The 24754-nt window shown below is 40.7% G+C and overlaps 1 protein-coding gene across 1 annotated transcript in view; it reads left to right on the top strand.

The window, feature by feature from the left end:
• The window catches only part of LOC144506938 (kinesin-1 heavy chain), a 115334-nt gene that overhangs the window by 40310 nt on the left and 50270 nt on the right, over positions 1–24754 (top strand). Inside the window, exons 2-8 of the mRNA XM_078233343.1 lie at positions 54–141; positions 12187–12260; positions 12707–12811; positions 13311–13359; positions 23072–23127; positions 23222–23309; positions 24042–24166. Coding sequence (XP_078089469.1) covers positions 54–141; positions 12187–12260; positions 12707–12811; positions 13311–13359; positions 23072–23127; positions 23222–23309; positions 24042–24166 — 585 coding nt within the window. The remainder of the gene's footprint in view (positions 1–53; positions 142–12186; positions 12261–12706; positions 12812–13310; positions 13360–23071; positions 23128–23221; positions 23310–24041; positions 24167–24754) is intronic.

Genomic DNA, 24754 nt, shown 5'->3' on the forward strand with positions numbered 1-24754 from the left:
TATATTATAAGTTCTGTGCAAACTATTTTTCAAGTTGTTAATTTTTTTTACAGGGCAAGTCTTACATGTATGACTATGTTTTCCCATCAAATTCAACACAAGAACAAGTGTACAATGCCTGTGCAAAAAATATTGTCAAAGGTGAGTTATGTTAATGAAAAGTAGATGTGTTTGAATTTGTTTTATAAATTTTCCATTGCAAAGTATTAATTTTTGAGTTTCACAGTATATTGTAATGCATTAAAATTAACAATGACTACTTGGCAAAATATATTAATGTGTATACAATTCTTTGATTTCACTAACCACAAATACTTTGCATGCGAATGCTTTACTTCTGCATGCATGTATTCTTAGTAGGAAGAATCTTGCAATCCAAAAACTTTGTCCAAGTCTTTATTCTTATGTGCACCCATTGGTAAGGCCAGCCCCACCATTTCAGAATTCGAGACACAAACTCTTGATTTAGTATAATATTCATGTAGCTATTTTTTCAGATATAATCAATATAGGTTGACATTTTATTTGAGTGTATGTGACCTCACTAGTGGCTTATTTAATTGTATCAAAGAGTGAACTGTTTACAAAAACGATATTACTATGTCTGAAGATACTTTACTGTGTCCCACACATGGAGATTCTTGGCCTGCCCTGACCCAGCATCCACACTCCCTGCAGTGCCTGGTTAGTAATCAGGAATAAGAATCACGGCAATTTTTAATCTTTACTGTTCAAAAGGTCCTGAGAACTTGGAACCCAGTTGTTAGTAACGCTCAATTTTACTTCAAAATCACACTTCCCACAATAAATTTGCAAAGGTGACATGTCTGGCCTAAACCAATTTTAACTAACTGGTCAAGTAGAATAGGTGCGTAAGTGCTTTTGGCCCATCAGAGCTCAATCATCTAGAAATGCTGCGATTTTCTTTACCTAACTTTTCAAAATATGGTTTTACGGTTTTGCTTTCACTAATCCATCAAAACTGATTGCATGGGTTTATAAGTTTTCAAAGAGCTCTGGCACTTCCTCCCTCATCCCCTCTGCCCCCAAGATCCAGAGCAATTTGGAAAATTGTATCCAAAATTGACTTCATGGCAGGAGGCAGAAGATGATGGTTGAAGGTCGTTCTTGTGACTGGAAACCAGTGCCAGTGGCACACCACAGGCTTTCAGTCCTGGAACCCTTGCTGTTTGTAATGTATACTAGTGATCTAGATGTGAATGTGGGGGTATATCTGTAATTTTGCAGATGACATGAAAATTGGTGGTGTGGTAAATGGTGATGAGGAAAGCCTTAGACTACAAGACCGGTTGGTCAGATGGGCAGAACAGTGGCAGGTGGTATTTAATCCTGAAGTGTGAGGTCATGCATTTTGTGAGGACTAACAAGACAAGGGTATGCACAATGAATGGTCAGACACTAGGAAGTACAGAGAACCAGAGGGACCTTGGGGTGTATGTCCAAAGATCCCAGAAGGCAGCAGAGCAGGTGATAAAGTGGTTAAGAAGACATTTGGGATATCTGCTTTTATTAGCCAAGGCATAGCATATAAGAGCAGGGAGGTTATGATGGAACTGTATAAATGCTTGTTAGACCACAGCTAGATTAATGTGTGCAATTCTGGTCACTACACTAGGAAGGCTGTGATTGCACACGTGTTGCAGAGGAGATTCACCAGGATATTGTCTGGACTGGAGCATTTCAGCTATGAAGAAAGGCTGGTTGGACTGGGGTTGAGAAACCTTCCTCTTAGTAGAGGGGTCAATACCAGGAGGCATTGGTATACGGTCAGGGGCACAAGATTTAGAGGGGATTTGAAGAGAAACCTTTTCACCCAGAGGGTGGTGAGAATCTGGAACTCCCTGAAAGGGTGGTAGAGGCAGGAACACTGCTTTGTCTGTGATTCTCTGTCCCACTTGAAGATCCTCAAAGCCCACTGTTTGACCAAGTATTTTGTCACATAGCATCATATTTGGCTCTCAATTTTTGTCTTCAGTGCCTTTGAAGCGGCTTGGGACGTTTTCGTATGTTATAGAGGCTATATAAATGAAAGTTGCTATTGTTGAACCTCCTGCTATAAGCTCAGAATTTCCCTTTTATTTGAATTTACAATGCTCCCAGAATAGCTTGATGTACTGTTGGAAATTTACTTTTTATAATGCATATTATCTTGTATACTCTATTTCTTAACTTCACTACCAATTCCATCTCTCTCTCCCTGACGACAGTCTCAAAAAGTTGGTGTGTTTGCAATCTTGGTGCCATGTTTTATTTGCACCATCACTAAGATGGCCTATTTCTGCATCTCATCATTGCCTAACTTCTGTCTCCACTCATCTGCTAAAATGCTTATTCATGCCTTTGTTAGCTTGAGACATGCCTGTTCTAACGGGCTGGTCTTCCACATTCCATTCTCTGCAAACTTGAGGTCAACAAAGCTGCAGGCAGTTTTGTGTCACACCAAGGTCTGTTCCTATCACTCTTGTGCTTGCGGATCCATATTGTGAGCAACATCTTGATTTTTAAAATTGTCATCCCTTGTTTTCAAATCCCTTCATGATCCTGCCCTTCCCCAATTTTGGTAACCTCCTCTAGTCCAACAAGCCTCTAAGATATCTGCTACACTCCTCCTAAATTTGGTCTTAGATATCCTTTGAATTAAGCAGTGCACTGTTTGTAGCCATACTTTCAGTTGTTTTAAGAACATAAGAAATAGGAGCAGGAGTAGGCCATCTGGCCCTTCGAGCCTGCCCCGCCATTCAACAAGATCATGGCTGATCTGAAGCGAGTCAGTTCCACTTACCCACCTGCTCCCCATATCCCCTAATTCCCTTATCGATCAGAAAACTATCTACCCGTGATTTAAACATATTCAACGAGGAAGCCTCCACCACTTCAATGGGCAGAGAATTCCAGAGATTCACTACCCTCTGAGAGAAGAAGTTCCCCCTCAACTCTGTTCTGAACCGCCCCCCCCCCCCCCCTTATTTTGAGGCTGTGCCCTCTAGTTCTGGTTTCCCTTCTAAATGGAAAGAATCTCTCCACCTCTACCCTATCCAGCCCCTTCATTATCTTATATGTCTCTATAAGATCACCCCTCATCCTTCTAAACTCCAACGAGTACAGACCCAATCTGTTTAATCTCTCCTCATAAGCCACACCCCTCATCTCCGGTATCAACCTGGTGAACCTTCTCTGCACTCCCTCCAAGGCCAATATATCCTTTCGCAAATAAGGGGACCAAAACTGCACACAGTACTCCAGTTGCGGCCTCACCAGTGCCTTGTACAGTTGCAGCAAGACCTCCCTGCTTTTATATTCTATCCCCCTCGCGATAAAGGCCAACATTCCATTCGCCTTCTTGATCACCTGCTGCACCTGCAGACTGAGTTTTTGCGATTCGTGCACAAGGACTCCCAGGTCCCTCTGCACAGTCGCACGATGTAATTTTTCTCCATTTAAATAATACTCCAATTTACTATTATTTCTTCCAAAGTGGATAACCTCACATTTGCTAACGTTATATTCCATCTGCCAGATCCTCGCCCACTCGCTCAGCCTATCCAAATCTCTCTGCAGACTTTCCGCGTCCTCCACGCAATTCGCTTTCCCACTCACCTTCGTGTCATCAGCAAACTTGAATACCCTAGACTCAGTCCCCTCCTCCAGATCATCTATGTAAATGGTAAACAATTGAGGCCCCAGCACCGATCCCTGCGGCACGCCACTGGTCACCAACTGCCAACCAGAAAAGCACCCATTTATCCCAACTCTTTGCTTCCTGTTAGATAGCCAATCCCCAATCCACGCCAACACCTTACCCCTAACTCCGTGTACCCCAATCTTCTGCAGAAACCTTTTGTGAGGCACCTTATCGAACACCTTCTGGAAATCTAAAAACACCACATCCACCGGTTCCCCTCTGTCAACCGCACTAGTGACATCTTCATAAAAGTCCAGTAGATTCATCAAACACGACTTTCCCTTCATGAATCCATGCTGCGTCTGCTTGATCGAACCATTCTTATTCAGGTGCTCTGTTATTTCCTCTTTAATAATGGACTCTAGCATCTTCCCAACTACGGACGTTAAGCTAGCCGGCCTGTAGTTACCCGCCTTTTGTCTACTTCCTTTTTTAAACAGCGGCGTAACAGTAGCTGTTTTCCAGTCAGCCGGCACTACCCCAGAATCCAGCGAATTTTGATAAATTACTACTAACGTATCTGCTATTACCTCAGCCATTTCTTTCAGTACCCTGGGATGCATTCCATCCGGGCCCGGGGACTTGTCTACCTTCAGTCCTATTAGTCTACCAAGCACCACCTCCTTAGTAACAGTAATTGTATTAAGGACCTCCCCTCCCACCAACTCTCGATCTCTAATATTCGGCAAACTATTTGTGTCTTCCACCGTGAAGACCGACACAAAGAACTTATTTAAAGTCTCAGCCATTTCCTCGTTTTCCACTATTAAATCCCCCCTCTCATCTTCCAAGGGTCCAACATTCACTCTAGCCACTCTATTCCTTTTTATATACTTTTACTATCATTTTTTATATTTTGAGCTAGTTTAGTTTCATAATCTCTTTCCTTTCTTAATCGCTTTCTTAGTCGTTCTTTGTTTTTCTTTAAAGCTTTCCCAATCCAGTAATTCTCCACTATTTTTGGCCACTTTGTACGCATCTGATTTTATTTTGATACTCTCCTTTATTTCCTTCGTTATCCACGTCCGGTTATCCTTTTTCTTACAGTCCTTCTTTATCACCGGAATATATTTTTGTTGAGTACTTAAAAAAATCTCCTTAAAAATCCTCCACTGTTCCTCAGCTGTCCTACCTACCAGTCTGCTCACCCAGTCTACATTAGCCAATTCCACCCTCATCCTATCGTACTCCCCTCTGTTCAAGCAGAGGACACTGGTTTGGGACCCTACTTTCTCACCCTCCATCTGTATCAGAAATTCCACCATATTATGATCACTGATCCCAAGAGGATCCTTCACAAGAAGATCCTTAATCCTACCTGTTTCATTGCACAGAACCAGATCCAAGATAGCTCGCTCTCTCGTAGGTTCTGTAACATACTGTTCAATGAAACAATCCCGACAGCATTCCAAGAACTCTTCCTCAAGCCCTCCACGTCCAATTTGAGTCGACCAATCAATATGTAGGTTAAAATCCCCCATGATTATTGCCGTTCCACTTTTGCTCGCCTCCATTATTTGCTTGTTTATCGCCCTCCCCACCTCTAAGTTATTATTTGGGGGCCTATAGACCACGCCTACCAGTGTCTTTCTCCCCCTACTATTCCTTATCTCCACCCACAACGATTCCACGTTTGGACCCAAGATCAGGAATTCCTTCCAATATCTCTCTCCCTCACTTTCCCCTTAATGTACATCTTAAAAACTGCTTCTTTGACCAAGCTTTTGACTGTCTGCCCCAATATCCCCTTATGTGGCTTAAAACATATTTGTTTTAAAATGCTCCTGTTAAGAACCTTAGACATTTTCTTATGTTAAGGGTGTTACATAAATATAATTTGTTGATGTATACCAAGTCACTTTTGAAGTTACTTCCTCTCTAGACAAGATTCCAAGTTTCTCCGATCAATGTCAGAGGTGAAATTGCTTTTAATAGCAATTTCACCTCTGAGGCAGAAGGTTGTGGGTCCAAGTCCCACCCAGGACTTGAATTAGGTAGTACTGGGAGTGTGCTGACCTGTCAGAGGTGCCAACTTTGAGATGAAATATTAAACCCAGGTCCCATCTGCCCTATTGGGTAGATAAAAAAGATCCCATGACACTAATTTTTGATTTGATTTATTATTGTCACATGTATTAATATACATTGAAAAGTATTGTTTCTTGCACGCTATACAGACAAAGCATACCGTTCATAGGGAAGGAAAGGAGAGGGTGCAGAATGTAGTGTTAGAGTCATAGCTAGGGTGTAGAGAAAGATCAACTTAATACAAGGTAGGACCGTTCAAAAATCTGATGGCAGCAGGGAAGAAGCTGTTCTTGAGTCGGTTGGTATGTGACCTCAGACTTTTCTATCTTTTTCCCCGACGGAAGAAGTTGAAAGAGAGTATGTCCTGGGTGTGTGTGGTCCTTAATTATGCTGGCTGCTTTTCCGAAGCAGTAGGAAGTGTAGACAGAGTGAATGGATGGGGGGCTAGCTTGCATGATGGACTGGGCTTCATTCATGATTCTTTGTAGTTTCTTGTGGTCTTGGGCAGAGCAGGAGCCATACCAAGCTGTGATACAACCAGAAAGAATGCTTTCTATGGTTTTCTATTTTGAAGAAGAGTAGGTGTCCTGGCCAATATTTATGCCTCAATCAACATTGCCAAATAGATTTCTGGTCATTATCATATTGCTGTTCGTGGGAGTTTGTTGTGTGCAAATTGGTTACCACGCTTCCTACATTACAACAGTGACTATGACTCAAGAAACACACAGTATAATTCAACCATCTAAGGCAAGGAATTTACCTCATAGCTCTTTGTACCATCTCTAGGATATGAAGGTGCTTCTCATCTCTTTACAGGATACACCACTTGAAGATAGAAACAAAGAAAATAAGTGCAGGAGTAAGCCATTTGCCTGCACCACCATTCAATATGATCATGGCTGATCATGCACTTTCAGTATCCCACTCCTGCTTTCTCTCCATACCCCTTGTTCCCTTTAGCCACAGGGGCCATGTCCAGCTCCCTCTTGAACATATTTAATGAACTGGCCAGCAGCTTTCTGTGGTAGAGAATTCCACAGGTTCACAACTCTGAGTGAAGAAGTTCTTCTTCATCTCAGTCCTGAATGGCTTACCCCTTATTCTTAGAGTGTGACCCCTAGTTCTGGACTTTCCCAACATTGCATCTAGCCCATCAAAATTTTATGTTTCTGAGAGATCCCCTGTCATTCTTCTAAATTCCAGGGAGTACTAACCCAGTCGATCCAGTCTGTCTTTATATGTGGTCTTATCAGAGCACTTCCTACTTTCAGTACACCTTCCATTACTGCATTGTCTTTTCTGTATAGTTCATTTGGTTCCTCTTAATTGTCATTATGCAATATTTGAATGTGATGATTGTTTAGTCTGCTAAAGTTTGTCACCTTCAACTTCATCCTTAGCTGGGTGAGTTTAATTTATGGAGTACTTGTCTACAGGATCCAAAGACATGAGTTCAAATTCCACCATGAAAGCTGAGGACTTTAAGTTCAGTTAATTAAATCAATGATAAAATCTTCATCTTGATAATGAAGACCATGAAACCAACAAATTGCCATAAAATCTACCGGGTTCACTAAAGTCCTTGTAGGAAAGGAATTCTGTTGTACTTACCCAATGGCTAATAAATGACTCTAGACCCACAGCAATGTGGTTGTCTCTTACCTGCCCTCTGAAATGGCCATACCACTTTGAAAATGTCAGATAAAAATGAAACAGGATTTTCTTTTTATTTAATCATGGGATCTGGGTGTCACTGGCTAAGCTAGCATTTATTGCCAATCTCAAAGTGGTAGTGAGCTGCCTCCTTGAACCGCTGTGGTACATAGGTACATTCTCAGTGCTGTTAGGGATGGAGTTCCAGGATTTTGACCCAGTGACAGTGAAGGAAGATGCTATAATTCAAAGTTGGCGTGGTGTGTGTTTTGGAGGGCAACTTCCAGGTGGTGGTTTTCCCATGTATCTGCTGCCCTCTTCCTTCTGGATGGTAGCAGTCTTGGCTTTGCAATATAATTCGAAGGAGCCTTGGTGAGTTCATACAAAGCATCTTGCAGATGGTACACATTACTGCTTGTTGGTGGAGGGAGTGAATGTTTTTGGAAGAGGCGCTAAACAAGCAGTCTGCTGGATGGTGTTGAGCTTTTTGGGTGTTGTTGAAGTGGCAATTCCGAAACAGAAGCAGTCCATGTCTAAATGCAGAAAGGCCAATATCCAGGTTTGGGCTGACGTGCATTATCACCACACAAGTACTAAGTAATGACAACCCCTAGCAAGAGAGAATCTACCTTGCCAGGATGAGTGACACTCATCCAGGCAAGTGGAGAGTATTCCATCACACTCCTGCCTTATGCCTTGTAGATGGTGGACAGGCTTTGGGGAGTCAAGGAGGTGAGTTATTCAGTGCAGGATTCCTAGCCTCCAATCTGCAGTTGTAGGCACAGTATTTATATGGCTAGTCTAGTTCAGTTTCTGGTCAATGGTAACCCCAAAGATGCTGAGAATGAGGGATTCAGTGATGGTAATGCCATTGCATGTCAAGAGGCGATGGGTAGATTCTCTCTTGCTAGGGGTTGTCATTACTTCATACTTGTGCGATGATGATGCCACATGTCAGCTCAAGCCTGGATATTGGTCCTTCTGCATTTAGACATGGACTGCTTCTGTTTTGGAATTGCCAGTGATGCTGAACATTGTGCGAACATCCCACTTCTGACCGCTTAATGGAGGGAAGGTTGTTGAAGCATCTGAAGATGTTTGGGCCAAGGACTACCCTGAGGAATGCCTGGTCATTGCCTGGCACTTGCGTGGCTCAAATACTACTTACTACTTGTCAGCCCAAGCATGGATATTGTCTCAGTCTTGCTGCATTTGGACATGGATTACCCAACATTGACCTATCAGTCTTGCATTACCACCAAGCCAGACAGGGGATTGACCTTGGTTTAATGAGGAGTATAGAAAAGCATGCAACGAACAGTAGCAGATGCACCTAAAAATGAGATGACAACCTGGTGAAGTTAGAACACCAGTTACAAACATGCAAAACAAAATTGTAGAGAGCTAAGCAAACCCACATCCAGCTAAAGCTCTATAATCCTGCCACATGAATAGTGATAGACAGTTAAATAGTTAACAGATGGCTGAGGTGGCTCCTGAATGACGGTTGTAAGCTGTACTTGGCTCTGACACCTACAACCAGAAGTGCTGAATGGATGATCCATTTTGGCCTCCTAAGGCCCCCACCATAACAGATGCCAGTCATCAGCCAACTCCATTCATTCCATGCAATATCAAGAAATAGCTGAACACGCTGAGTACAACAAAGGCTATGGGCCCTGGAACGCATCTCGGCTGATGGACTTCTTCAGCACTCCAGATCTACCCATGCCTTTAACCAAACCATTCCTGCACAGATACAACACTGGCAACTGTCTAGCAGAAAAGTCCCTAGCTATGTCATGGCCACTGAAGGGAGGACAGTCCATCCAGCTGTCGTCCTATCAGTATACTGTCATCAGTAAAGTGATGAAAAAGGTTGTAGATAGTGCTTTCAAACATTACTTGCTCACCAATGACCATTTTACAGATATTCCATTCTGGTTTCACGAAGACCATTGACTCCAAATGACATTATAGCCTGATGAAGGGTCATCCAGACTCAAAACATTGACCCTATTCCCTCTGCATAGATGCTGTCAGACTTCCTGAGATTTCCCAGCATTCTGTTTTTGTGTCATAGCCTTGATCCAAACATGTCAAAAGAGCTAAATTCCAGAGGTGAAGTGGGAATGATGGCCTTGATTTCAAGGTAGCATTTGACAGTGTGGCATTAAGGAACCTGAGAATAATTAAAGGCCATGTGAATCAACAGATACTTTGCGTTGCCTAGAGTCATACCCAGCACAAACATAAATGATTGTTGGAGGCCCATCATCTCAGCCTAAGAACAGGAATTCCTCAGTGCAGTGTCCAAGACTGAATCATCTTCAGCTGCTTCATCAGTAAGCTTCCCACTATCAAAAAGTGAAGACATTTGCTGCAGGTTGTGCAGTATGCCGTTTCACTTGCAATTGCAGCAAGTTGTGGACAGTGTTCAGGCTTGGGCAGGCAGACAAGTGGCAATTAACATTTACACCATACAAGTACCAGGCAGAGTCTAACCACCACTACTTGTCATTCAAAAAGGATTATCATTGCTGAATCTGCCTTCAATTTCTGGGGGGAATCATCACATGCATCATAGAATCCTTACAGTGCAGAAGGAGACCACTCGACCCATCGACCACAACACCACCCAGGCCCTATCCCTGTAACGCCACATATTTACCCTGCTAATCCCTCTGACATTAAGGGGCAATTTAGCATGGCCAATCCACCTAACCTACATAGCTTTGGACTGTGGGAGGAAACAGAAGTTCCCGGAGGAAACCCACGCAGACACAGGGAGAAAGTCACCCAACACCGGAATTGAACCGGGTCCCTGGCGCTGTGAGGCAGCAGTGCTAACCACTGTGCCCCCAGTTGCCTAACTGTGGCTACAGAAGCAGCCTAGAGGCATGACATTTTGTGGTGGTTTCTGATTCTCAAAGCCTTACCATCTTCTACAAGGCACAAACACTACACCATCCCTGATGAAGCAGCCGTTGATTGATACCCTATCCACCATCTGTCACTATGGCTGCACAGTGTACCATCTTTGCAGCAATTTTCAAAGGCTTCTTCACAGCCTATCAACTTGCCACTTCCACTGCCTAGATGAAAAAGAGCAATGAGCAAGTGGGAGGACTGCCACCTGCAAGTTTTTCCCTCAAGTCACTCTTGTCCCTAACTAGGAAATATGTAGCCATCCCTTCATCAAAATCCTGAAACTCCCTACCTAACATTACCATGGGAGCATCTACATCACCTATACTACAGTTCAAGAAGGTGACCCTCCACCACCACCTTGAGGGCAATTGGGGATGGGCAATAAATGCTGATCTTGCCAGGGATGCCACATCCCATGAACAAATAAAAAAAACATGAAATTTCTGATATGCTTCCATAGATTCTACTGCCATCCCTGTTTGCAAATGTAAGAAATTTTGCATTTGAGCTGCTGAATCCAAATCATTAATAAAGACTAGAAAAACAGTCAGAATTCCAAATACTATCCCTGTGGTCCTCAACTCGAGAATAGCCCTACTCATCCATACCATAATTCAGTTAAACACGAAATCGTGTCCAGTTGTTTTGCTAATTTCTTATCTCCGGCTTTTTTGCTTTGAATCTTCACTGCTTTAAGCTTTAGTTGTAGTTTCTTTTTGCAGAGCATTATCAAACATGTTTTGGAATTCAAAGTGCATACATCATAGGAGCAGTCCATTTTGCATATTACTTCAACAAATTGCATTTGAATCGAGCTTTTATAGAAAATATCCCAAGGCTCTTAGAAGCATGTTGGGAAAATGGATATGAAACTAAGGGAGTAACCTATTTTCCAATCTGTTGGAACCTTCCTTGGATCTAGGGAATTCTGGAAAAGTAAAACCAACAGATCAACTATCTCCCTCACCACTTCTTTTAAGACCCTAAGATGAAGAATGTCAGGACCCAGGGACTTAGCCCATCGCTCCATCAATTTGCTCTGTACCATTTCCCAGCTGATTTGTAATTTTCCTGAGCTCCCCCCTCCCTTCCATTTCTTGAGTTACAGCTATTTCTAGGATGTTACTTCTATCCTCTATTGTGAAGACCAATGCAAAATACTGATTCAATTCAGATGCAATGTCCTTACTTTCCATTATTAATTGTGCTGGCTAGTAATTTCATGTTGATTGTAGATAGATTACAAAATACTTTTTAGTATTTTAAAGCAATAATAGTTAAACATGACATCTTTTAATCTTTGCCTGCAATAATGTGTCTCAATAGTCCCCTGGAATGTACAATTGGTGTGCAGATATCGGTAAATCTGTCCTCTATTCAAGTATTATAATGTCACATTGAATACATTTTTGAGGCTAGGAGAGATATCTTTGGTGTCTCAAGAAATTGAGGGATATGGGAAGTGGGCAGAAAAGTGGAGTTGAAGCCCAAGATTAAAAGGTAAATTAAGGTAAAGTTGCCATTGTCCTAGATGACTATAGGCTATGACTGATAGTAATTTAACCTGAGGGTCACCACACCTCGGGAAAGGTTGAGAAGGCAGGCCTTCATGAATAACCTCAGCTGGTATGGGAATTGAGTCTGCCCATTGGCATCACCTTACATCACTAATCAGCTGACCAGCCAACTGAGCCAAACCGACCCCGAAGCCCAAGATTAGTCGTGCTGAATGGCAGAGCAGGCTTGATGGGCCATATGGTTTACTACTATTTCTTGTGTTCTTATGTGCTAAAGTACTAGCAACAAATTGGCATGGAGATTTGTTATGGTCAGTTGTGCTAACTTTCTATTATTGATCTTTTTTTTAGATGTACTTGATGGATATAATGGTACAATATTTGCATATGGGCAGACATCCTCTGGTAAAACTCACACTATGGAGGTAAGTGTTTTCCCCACCCATCTGTTATTTGTTCATTTCACCCTCATTGATCTGTGTCTGCCAATTCTTGACCAATTTATTTGTAAAAGCAACAAGTATTTTTCCGTAAAAGTTTATCTTGAATAAGCAAATAATATTACCGGTATGGGCACTCGCCATTGGCTCCTGAAAACTATTTCCAAAGATACAAAAAGATTGAAGGGCTCTACCTGCATTACTCGAGTTTAACTTTTTGTTTAACAAGTGATTCAGGACAAGTTGCTGCAAATTTATTTGCAGCAACATTAGGAATACTGGGCTGTAAAAACTGATCTTACCCTCTCTCTATACTGGTATCAACTGAACAGTTTACTGCAGTTGCATTCTGAATAAGTTAACTTCTCTGGTTTAAGGAAATATTCTATTGAGTGTACTTTATAATACCATAATTGTATTTCTAATTACAGGGAACGCTTCATGATCCTGATTGTATGGGAATAATTCCCAGAATAGCCCAAGATATTTTTAATTACATTTACTCCATGGATGAAAATTTGGAATTCCACATCAAGGTAAGCAAATTTACTGGATGTGGCTGTCACTGGCATGGTTGCTATTTATTGCTTATCCTCAGTTGCCCTTGAGTAGGTCATGCTGGATCTTTTTCTTCAGCCAATGTAGTGTTTTGATACACTTGGAGTAACTTGCTTGGGTCACTTTAGAGAGCAGTTGAGTCATGTATTAGCCAGACCAGATAAGAATGGAAAGTTTCCACCCTTGAAGGGCAGTAGTAACCTGTTGCTGCTTTTTTTGTTCTTTGGCAGCAATGGTCACTTTTACAGGTTTTATTTGTGTGCAGACTTTTTAAAAAGAAACTAAGATCCTCAAACTGTTGCTTTAGGATTTGTTTGCATTTGTTGGAACATTACTCGAGTAACATAACTGTTAAAAAGAACTTCTGCAACCACTACTTAAAATATGTTTTAATGAACATTACCATGTAAATATGTTTTAATGAACATTACCATGTTCTTTGAGATTCACTGGTGTCATTTAAATTGTATCTTCCAGGTTTCATATTTTGAAATTTACTTGGACAAGATTAGGGATCTTTTAGATGGTAAGATTCTTAATTTTTCTGATATAGTGTTTGTAAATGACAGATTGGTTTGTATTTTAAGCTATCCTAGCACTAACTGGGGCTTTTTTGGGGGCATGAATTATATATTTGGAAGTGATGTTGCCAGATATTCATTTGAAGTCTTGGAGAGTTGTAGAAGTTGCTGTTGCTATAGTTTATAGAATTTAAAAGTAGTGGTTGATATCCTTAATTAGTTTAAATTGTTTAAATAAGACATGTTAGTTTCTACAGTGTACAGTGAAATCACACCAGGGCTAGTTCTGGCTGGAAGATGTACTTAAGCCATGTTTTCTGTGACTTTTATTTTTCTGGATTTTCACTTGACCCAAATGTAATTGTGCTACCCTATCACAATGTGGTCAGAGTAGTTAAAGTAGACTTTATTGCTGAAGAGCTTTCTTTAGCAAGGCGTTCAATAAGGTCCCCCATGCAAGGCTTCTAGAAAAAGTGAGAGGGCATGGGATCCAAGGGGCTGCTGCCCTGTGGATCCAGAACTGGCTTGCCCAAAGGAGGCAGAGTGTATGTATAGATGGGTCTTTTTCTAAATGGAGGTCGGTCACCAGTGGTGTGCCCCAGGGATCTGTTCTGGGACCCTTGCTGTTTGTCATTTTCAGAAATGACCTGGATGAATGAGGAAGTGGAGGGATGGGTTGGTAAGTTTGCCGACGACACGAAGGTTGGTGGTGTTGTGGATAGTCTGGAGGGATGTCAAAAGTTACAGAAGGACATAGATAGGATGCAAGACTGGGCGGAGAAGTGGCAGATGGACTTCAACCCAGATAAATGTGTAGTGGTCCATTTTGGCAGGTCAAATGGGATGAAGGAGTACAATATTAAGGGAAAGACTCTTAGTACTGTAGAGGATCAGAAGGACCTTGGGGACCGGATCCATAGGACTCTAAAATCAGCCCCGCAGGTGGAGGAGGTGGTTAAGAAGGCGTATGGTGTGCTGGCCTTTATCAATCGAGGGATTGAGTTTAGGAGTCCAGGGATAATGATGCAGCTATATAAGACGCTCGTCAGATCCCACTTGGAGTACTGTGCTCAGTTCTGGTCGCCTCATTACAGGAAGGATGTGGAAAAGATTGAAAGGGTGCAGAGGTGATTTACAAGGATGTTGCCTGGATTGAGTGGCATGCCTTATGAGGATAGGCTGAGGGAGCTCTGTCTTTTCTCCTTGGAGAGACGTAGGATGAGAGGAGACTTAATAGAGGTATATAAGATGTTGAGAGGCATAGATCGGGTGGACACTCGGAGGCTTTTTCCCAGGGTGGAAATGTCTGCTACGAGAGGGCACAGGTTGAAGGTGCTGGGCGGTAGGTACAGGGGACATGTTAGGGGGAAGTTTTTCACACAGGGTGGTGGGCGAGTGGAATCGGCTGCCGTCAGTGGTGGTGGAGGCAAACTCAATAGGGTCTTTTAAGAGACTCCTGGATGAGTACATGGGACTTAATAGGATGGAGGGTTATAGGTAGGCCTAAAATGTAGGGATATGTTCGGCACAACTTGTGGGGCCGAAGGGCCTGTTTTCTGCTGTAGTTTTCTATGTTTCTATGTTTAATCATTGATTTGAAGCTTTATACCATCGCTCCACACCATTCCAACTTTCCTCAGAACTGGGTCATCTGCCGCCAACATAATTTATTTTTGAGATTTGCTTTTTCTGCCATTGGGAGATTTTAAAAGTATTTTATTTTAAAATTTATTTACACAACTGAAGATTGCTGCGATACAAAATGGTTGCTTTACTGTTTAAAAGAAACAATTTATGAAAATTGAAATGTTATGATCTTAGACCAGGCCCCCAAGTTTTTGATATTCGGTTGGGGACTAATAACATGCTATTTAAAATAGACAACATCTGAGATTCAGGATACAGAATAAAGCAACAAGATTCCACAGGTCTTAACCAAAAAAAAAAATGAACATTACTATACAAGGTCAAAAAGGTATAATTTACAATATCTACCTTGTACTCTAACATTCAGGGTTAATATGAGGTACATTGAGTTAACAGGCAAACTGGTCAAACACACCACATGCACAATAAATGCCATATGGGACCAAAACAGTCCATGGATTTCTCAACAGCCCACCTAGATGTTAGTAACACTGAGTCAACCAATCTCACTGACATTCGATGTCTCGCAAGGGATTCCAATCTTTACCTTTTGAAGATCTAACCTGCATGTTTTCTCCACAAGCTGCTCCAACTCGGACAGCATGATCGATGGCCCACATCGCAGGGTTTCCTTCTCGTCTCTTGAGATTCTGTCCCCCTGGATTCTTGAGTGTATATACTCCAGCACCAATTTGCAAGCAGAACTTTAGCACTTTGACTGTCCTGAGCAAAACACAACTGCTCGAAAGTGGGTACCTTTGCCCACAGTATGGAGTCAACAACGTTCAGTTCCCTTTTTCACTTAGAGCTGCAAGAAGTAGACATTTCCTATTTTTTCTGCTCCTCTCTTTTTAACTGAACTAGGACCTTTTCCTGCTCCTGTCCCCTCCCTTGGGGCCCTGTTCCCAGCCTGAACATTTGTTCTCAATGGTGTGCTGCTCCCAGGCACATGATCTGGGCTATTTGCACCATGCTTACTTCCAGCACAGGTGCGCTGGGCCCAAAGAACTCAAAATAAAATGCAGAATTGCACATATGAAGGCCATGCCAGGTCTGCACATGCGCAACAACTTGAGTTCCATCAAATTCCTGATCTCCATTCTCAACAAATTTAAGTATAGTTTTCATAATGGTTGTAGATACTGGCATTAGTAATATGAAGTTCTAGTATCTCTCCCTGTTCTACTTTTCTGCACGTTCCCTTTTTGCTTTTCCTCATGCTACCATTACAGGCTGATAGTTTTCAAATGGAGAGTGAGTTTACTCCCACTGCTCAGTGAGTTCTCTACTTATTCTAGATAATATCACTCTCTCAGATTGGTGTGGGTAAGCTCAATCTCCATTATTTTGAGTTGGTTCCTTGCAAATGAAGTTGGACTTTACACATGTTTGTTGAGTGAAATCACAATGTAATGTGTTTCACTCTTGCTCAGTTATATTGGTTTAACTTGCGTTATTCTGAGAAACGTTCCACTGGCGTGATAGTGAATGCCATTCTGGCTCACTTTGGTCATTGTCATAAAATAATCTGCTCAGCATCAACTGATTTTTATTAGTATTGATGCTTAGATTTTAAATATTGACTAGTTTATAACATTGTACATGTATGCAGGTTGTTTGCATTATGTGACAAAAATAGTGGTTGATACCCAATATATATCTTGCCTTCTGTTCCTGTTTGTTTTCTGAAACAAAGTAGATTCTGGATGTTGGCTGACAATGTCATTTAAAAACCTGCTTTCTGTGCAGGCAGTTTGTTTCACTAACTAGCAGCTTTGTTTTTGTTTCATAATTTAATGACCTCGCTGTTTAGTAACTTTTTCCAGAAAGACTAGTCTCACCCACCTGTGAATGCCCAAAACTTAATTTCCTGCACAAGAGTGCTATATTCTAGAGATAATACTGTTTATAAGGCTTACCATCAGATTTCATAGTGCAATTTTAGTTTTGCTTTTACACATGATTTTAACTGAACTCTAATTTTTATTTCATTGTCCCTCATTTGTAGGCTGTATAAACTGTTTGAAAAATTTTAATGGAGAAGGGAAAGCCTTGTTATCTAAAGTTTAGTTTTAAAGTTTGTTTATTAGTGTCACGAGTAGGCTTACATCAATACTGCAATTATCTGTTCTCCATTTTATAACAAACTGATCATAAATTAGAATAATTATAAAAAATATTTTAAGACTTCTAAATTATATTATCTCTTCATCGGAGTATTTTTGTATAAATAATTAGTGTAGTTAACATTGGTAGGAGTGGACATAACATCAACTCTTCAGCATCTTAATATTTTGTCTATGCATGTTAATTCACCTCCACATTATTTTGGCTTTACTTGGATGGACTGTTGACCAAACATCAAAACAAATCTTGTGCATTAAACAGGTTTGTAAAGGAATATGAATGGGGAAACTAAATTCTACTCAGGAAATTTTTAACCCACTTTTCCATTTAAAAAACTTGCTTGGTTAATTTGTGATAGATGAAGTAAGGTAGCACTAGAACCCATAATTAGGGATCAGTGAATCATTAATTCTTGCTTTTAAATTATTTTCTATTGGTGTAGCCTGATAAATTGGGCTAATCATTTTAAAAGATATTGATTAAATAATTATTTACAAGTAACAAACAAGAAGACATTTACAGACTACATATCATAGAATCATAGAAACCCTACAGTGCAGAAAGAGGCCATTCGGCCCATCGAGTCTGCACCGAGCACAATCCCACCCAGGCCCTACCCCCATATCCCTACATATTTTACCCGCTAATCCCTCTAACCTACGCATCCCAGGACACTAAGGGACAATTTTTAGCATGGCCAATCAACCTAACCCGCACATCTTTGGACTGTGGGAGGAAACCGGAGCACCCGGAGGAAACCCACGCAGACACGAGGAGAATGTGCAAACTCCACACAGACAGTGACCCGAGCCGGGAACATATCTTGGCACTTCTCAATTATTTTGATCCAAACTGCTTGAGTTTACTATATTTTGACCATCACTGAATTATGCACAAATGTAAACAACAAATTGTCTTGAATTACTCTTTAGTTTGCATGTAATAGAAAATGCTTGTTTTGTTCCTCAAAAATGAGGTGTGGCTATGGTGATGGAACACCCTTAGAATATAAACTACAAGTCAATTGTGTGAATATTGGTTTCAAAACATAATTGTATTTGGCATCTGAGTCATGTACTTTAATGCAAAATGATTTCTTCCTGACATGTGATTTGCTTGAGGTAAATGGTTATCATTGTTGCCATATCTTTAGGCAGTCTTGTATGTGGCAGTAAACAAGGACATTCCTATATAGGCTAAATACCCACTGAATATGGGATATCTTGCTGTTGCTGCTTGTGGCTAGTGCCACCTATTGGATTGATAGCTTATTTTCTATTTGTCGCACTGCAAAAGAAAATCAAGTGGTAGTTTAAAGGGTTACTAAGAGAATTACAAATGTAATTCTTTAACATTATCACAAACCATCAAAACTTTTGAAAACAGATCAATTTAGCCTGTATCACCACTTTTTGTCAGTCTTAGAAACATCGAACATAGAAAAACTACAGCACAAACAGGCCCTTCGGCCCACAAGTTGTGCCGAACACATCCCTACCTTCTAGACCTACCTATAACCCTCTTCCTTGCGTTTTGGGTCAAAAGGTATGGGTTCAAGTAAGGTTCTAGGATTTAACACAAAAAATAAGTTTGACATTCCAGTGCAGTAATGTGGGAGTACTGCATTGCTGAAGTTGCCATCTTTCAGTTGAGACATTAGACCAAGGTGCTATCTGCCCCCCTGGGGTGGATGTAAAAGATCCCATGGTACCACCCCCACTGTCCTAATACATAATCCCTCAATTAACATCACTAAGAATAGATTATCTAATTATAGATTACACTGTACATGTGTTCTTGTGTGGACAAGATTTCAGCTAATCTGTCCTTTCGGAACATAATTGAGGTAACAACAAAGAGATGGCATGGAAATGTGGGGACTGTGGGAAGGGATTCATTAACTCATCCCTGCTGGTTAGGTGCATTGGCCATGCTAAATTCTCCCTCAGTGTACCTGAACAGGTGCTGGAGTGTGGCGACTAGGGGATTTTCACAGTAACTTCATTGCAATGTTAATGTAAGCTTACTTGTGACAAATAAAGTTTTAACTCTTTTATTGCTGCTTGTGAGACCTTGCTTTGTGCAAATTGCTGCTGCATTTCCTGTAGTGAACAGTAACTACACTTCAAAAGTACTTCAATGGCTATAAAGTACTTTGGGGTGGGGGGGGGGTGGTCTTCTGGTTGTGACAGGTGTTATATAAAATGAGTTTTATTCTTTTTAGCGCAGTTCTGTTCTATTTTAACATCCGTCTCTCTAACTTTCCAGTAAGACTGCAAGCATAGCATATATCTCATTTATGTGAAGCATTGATTTCCTGTTCCTCATATGGCCATCCTAAATCAACAATGTCCAAGTATTAACCAGTTCAAGAAGCGCCATTCATGAAACTATAAAATCTGGAGGATATCAATGACTTTTTTTTTAATGTTGCATTTCTGCAGCAGCCATATGATTTGTCAGCATGCATTTCAGCATGTAAATTTATTTTGATATCCTTACTCTGGACAAAAGCGGTAGATGACCGAATAGATGGAGAAATGCCAGGGCAGCTCTGACTCGTGGAGTGCACATCCTGTTCCATGTGGGATCTCCTGTTTCCTGGAAAATAATATGCAGAAAGTGCGATCAGCTGCTATGTTTGAGCTCTGGTTTTCAGAGCTTGAGCAACAGCTGTTGTCACTACAGCATATCTGTGGTGCTGAGAACTTTGTGGAAAGCATATGTATAGACATACTAACCTCACAGCTTGAGTGTGCAAGGAGAGGGGGAATGGGTGCCCAACAGGCAGTTAAGAAGAAACGGCAGGTAGTGCATCTTGCTCTTTGATCAGTGTTCCATTCTGAATGTTGATAAAAGTGATGCACTTGGGAATGCAGCCAGAGCGAAGCCCATTGTCCCACGTCTTGCTCAGCTGTAAAGGGCGGCACAAGAAGGACTGGAAGCGCAATACCGATAACAATTTGATAGTTAGGTGAATAGGCAGATGTTTTGCAGCCAAAGGCATGAATCAGGATGGTATGTTGCCTCCTGGTGCCAGAGTCATAGGTGCTGCTGAAGAACTGAAGGTGAGGGAGAATGTGTGCAGCTAGCAGTTGTGGTCCATTTCCGTGCCAACGACATAGCTAGAAAGAGGGAAATGGCCCTGCAGTTGGAATTTAGGGAGCTAGATAGGAAATTGGGAAGCAGGATCTTCAAAAGTAGTAATTTCCAAATTACTCACTCGTGTGTGGCACTGGGAGTATGTCTGGAGAAGATGGTGCAGGAGGGAGGGCTGTAGATTCTTGGGATATCGGGATCAATTCTTGGGAGATGGGACAAGTACAAGGACAATATGCTACTCCTATTGGGGAGGGTTTAATCTAATTTTGCAGGGGTGTGGGAGCCACAAGATTAGAGAGGAATGCCAAGATGGGAGAGACTGATAGCACTAGAGTAGGGACTAATAACGTGTTGGGTTGGCTGAGCATAAGAGGGTAAGTAGTAAAGTCTAAATTGGGATTACAGTGCATGTATGTGAATGCATGGAGTGTGGGAAATAAAATTGATTACTTTCAGATGAAGATAGCCATGTGTAAATATGATGATGTAGCAATAGCAGAGACTTTGACTCAAAGAAGAACAGGACTAAGTATTAAATATTCCTGGCTATCCAGTGTTCAGGAATGATAGGAAAGTGGAGGTAGCAGTATTAACTAAAGAGAAAATTGCAGTGCTGGAGAGAGATGTCCCAGAGTAGTCGAGGACAGAATCAATGCGGCTCGAGGCCAAGGGAAGGAAAAAGGTACAATTACTTTTTCTACTCTATAGGCCACCAACTAGTATGAAAAATGTAGATGAACAAATTTACAAGGAAATTAGAGTTGTTATGATGGGAGACTAATTATCTAAATATATCTCGGATAGTGAAAGATTTTAGGGGCTCATGGTATAAAACCCCTCAAGTTAAATTTTTAAGCTCCTAATTCTTAATTTCACATACAAGAGTCCTCAGTTGTGCTTGGCCTAACAAGGTATGAACAACTAGTATTTATTAAATATAATTTAAGCAAAATTTACATACAGGCATACCTAACCACAGTGAAAACAATATGGAACTTCCTTAGAGTCATAGAGGTTTACAGCATGGAAACAGGCCCTTCGGCCCAACTTGTCCATGCTGCCCTTTTTAAAAAAACCCTTAAACTAATCCCAATTGCCCGCATTTGGCCCACATCCCTCTATACCCATGTAACTATCTAAATGCTTTTTAAAAGACAAAATTGTACCCACCTCTACTACTACCTCTGGCAGCTTGTTCCAGATGCTCACCACCCTCTGTGAAAAAATTGCCCCTCTGGACACTTTTGTATCTCTCCCCTCTCACCTTAAACCTATGCCCTCTAGTTTTAGACTCCCCTACCTTTGGGAAAAGATATTGACTATCTAGCTGATCTGTGCCCCTCATTATTTTATAGACCTCTATAAGATCACCCCTCAGCCTCCTACGCTCCAGAGAAAAAAGTCCCAGTCTATCCAGCCTCTCCTTATAACTCAATCCATCAAGTCCCGGTAGCATCCTAGTAAATTTTTTCTGCACTCTTTCTAGTTTAATAATATCCTTTCTATAATAGGGTGACCAGAATTGCACACAGAATTCCAAGTGTGGCCTTACCAACGTCTTGTACAACTTCAACAAGACATTTCAACTCCTATATTCAATGTTCTGACCGATGAAACCAAGCATGCCTCTCAAGTTCCTTGTATCTCAAGTTCCTAGAAGTCATTGAGCATTGTCAATCAAAGTGATGTCTTTCTTTTCTCTATCTTTGAAGTGACGTTGAACTGTGTCCAGAAGCCATGGTAACACTGCACCAACAAAGAATCCACTTTTTTCCAAGTTTTATCCCCATTTCTCATTATTGCAGAATCTCACAATCTCCTATTTGGAGATAGTCCAAATTCACTTCTTCCATTGGCTTGGGCTGCGATTCATCTCATGTCACTCTATCTCTGTAATTAGAGCCATGTAGACTAATGTTAAAGGTCTATCCCTTGTCCCCTGGCCTCTAGAGTTAACATTTCTTTGCAAGCAAATAACATTTCCTTTAGTTACAGAACAGTTACAACAAATAAATGTAACCCAAGTCTCTCCGATACTAAAACCATTAAGAACAAATGTTAAGAACACCATAATGTTAAAACAGAAGATGTTCCACCAGACAAATGTAGTTAATCAATTAAATCAATGCATAGGTTTTATTTAAAGATATTCAAACTGCTTTTTAACTAATTTTTCAAACTGATTTTAAACAAAAGTTCTTAGTTTGTGTAGTTTTAAACAAACCATTGGCATCCCATAAAGAATCTCAACTGCCTTGACTGACATTGTGCCTCTAATAGAAATTCAAACTGAACTATTTAATTTAAACTGTGGTTAAAAAATTGATGTTGCAAACCAGCAACAAATCCAAAAAGTTAGTAGAATTATCAAAGTCTTACAACAGGAAGGACAAAGGCAGGAATTCTTAGAGTTGTTCAGGAGAATTGTCTATAGCAGTACATTTCCAGTACAACAGGTAAGGTGTTGCTGGACTTAATTCTTGAGAATGAGGTGGATCAAGTGTCAGAGAAACATTTGGGTAACAATGAAAATTGCATCATAAATTTTAGGTTGGCTATGGAATTGGACAAGGAGCAGTCCAGAATAAGAATTAACTGGGGAAAAGCCAACTTCAATGGGGTAAGAAAGGGTCTGGTCCAGAAATTGAAATCAAAGATTAGCAGGTGAAACTAATTGAACAATGAGTTGCCTTAAGAATTTGAATACAGTCAAAGTATGTTCCATGTAGAGGAAACTTGGGGCAAGAAATAGGGATGCGAATGGATGTGTAGTTGATATATTTGTGTGTAAACCTTAATTGCAGGATTATGAGATAAAACATTGTTCCTTCTTGTTTGCAGTGTCTAAGACCAATCTCTCAGTCCACGAAGATAAAAATAGAGTTCCTTATGTGAAGGTGGGTAAAAGATCCCAAAGATGTATTTCCCATAATGTGCTGATACTATTTTTTTTACAAGACCTGTCTTTTTTTAATTGTTCTCCTGATACAGGGCTGCACTGAGCGCTTTGTCTGCAGTCCTGATGAGGTCATGGATACAATTGATGAAGGAAAATCCAACCGACACGTAGCAGTTACAAGTAAGTGTAGCCACAATGCATTAAGCACCAACTCTTTTAAACTATGTGCGTCATTGTAGTGTTGATGTGATTGATTTATTAAAAATCATATTTATTTCAATCTGCAACTTTATAAAACTAATGAAATGGACAGTAATTTTCAGGTTTCCACTTGTACAATAGCTAATTTCAAGCTTTGAAAAAATTATAGGAGGTGATCTTTGATCTCTGATCAATGCATCTGGAAGCATTTTTGTAATGTTCCTTGACAACTAATTAAACACTATTAAATTTTCACTAAGCTTGATATTCTCCCCCACCTCAACATAGTTTGTCTGTACTACACTTCTAATTTCTCTGTTACAGATTACTTAACCATTTTCCATTAAAGTTTGCAGGTATTTTAAATCACTCCCTCTCTGCATCTGTGACTATATGAAAACTTTACAAATTTGTAAATAAAGGTGGTTTATTTTACAAAATTGCATCTGCAATGCCTAGAGACGAATAGTTATATCTCCCTTCCAGTCCATTTCCTAATGATCTCTATATCATGCATCATCTGAAGCTCATAAATTTAACTGATGGCACCACGCCAAAAGAAAATCAACCTTTGGCTATAACTATTCACTCACTGGTTTTGCAACAGCTCTGGAGACCAAGTGAAGAAATGAAATTTGACTACCCTGTAATTTTTGCATTTGAGGCTGGACGAAATGTACATTTTTAATCAGTAGCCTCTGTCTGTTTCAGATATGAATGAACACAGCTCACGTAGCCACAGTATCTTTCAAATTAATGTCAAACAAGAAAACACTGCAACAGAGCAGAAGTTAAGTGGCAAACTTTATCTGGTTGACTTGGCAGGCAGTGAAAAGGTAAGATTGAATATTCTTTTACAGTGCTATACCTTGAATGGAGAGAGATTGCAGAACTTTGAGGTGCAGAGGGATCTGGGTATCTTGGTGCATGAATCTCAAAATATTTGTATGCAGGTAGAGCGATTGATTAGGAAGGTGAATGCAATGTTGTCATTTATTGAGAGGGGAATGAAATATAAAAGTAGGGATGTTTTGCTACAGTTGTGCAGGGCTTTGGTGAGACCACATCTGGAATACACTATACAGTTTTGTTCTCTTTATTTATAAAAAGATATAAAGCAGTTCATAGAAGATGCATTCGACAGATAATTGGGATTGGTGGTAGGGATGTTATCTTGAAGAAAGGATGGCTAGGCTGGATCTGTATCCATTTGAGTTTAGAAGAATGAGAGGTGATCTTATTGAAACCCAAGCATCTGAGGGACTTGACAGGTTGGATGATGAAAGGATGTTTTCTCATGGGAGTGGCCAGACCTATTATGGTGGACATAGTTTTTAAAAATAAGCAGTATCCCATTTAAGAAGATGATGAGATTTTTTTTCTATCAGAGGGCCATTAGTCTTTGGAACTCTCCTTCTCCAGAG

Source organism: Mustelus asterias, chromosome 2 (genome assembly GCF_964213995.1).
Source record: "Mustelus asterias chromosome 2, sMusAst1.hap1.1, whole genome shotgun sequence".
In the NCBI taxonomy this organism is placed as follows: Eukaryota; Metazoa; Chordata; class Chondrichthyes; order Carcharhiniformes; family Triakidae; genus Mustelus; species Mustelus asterias.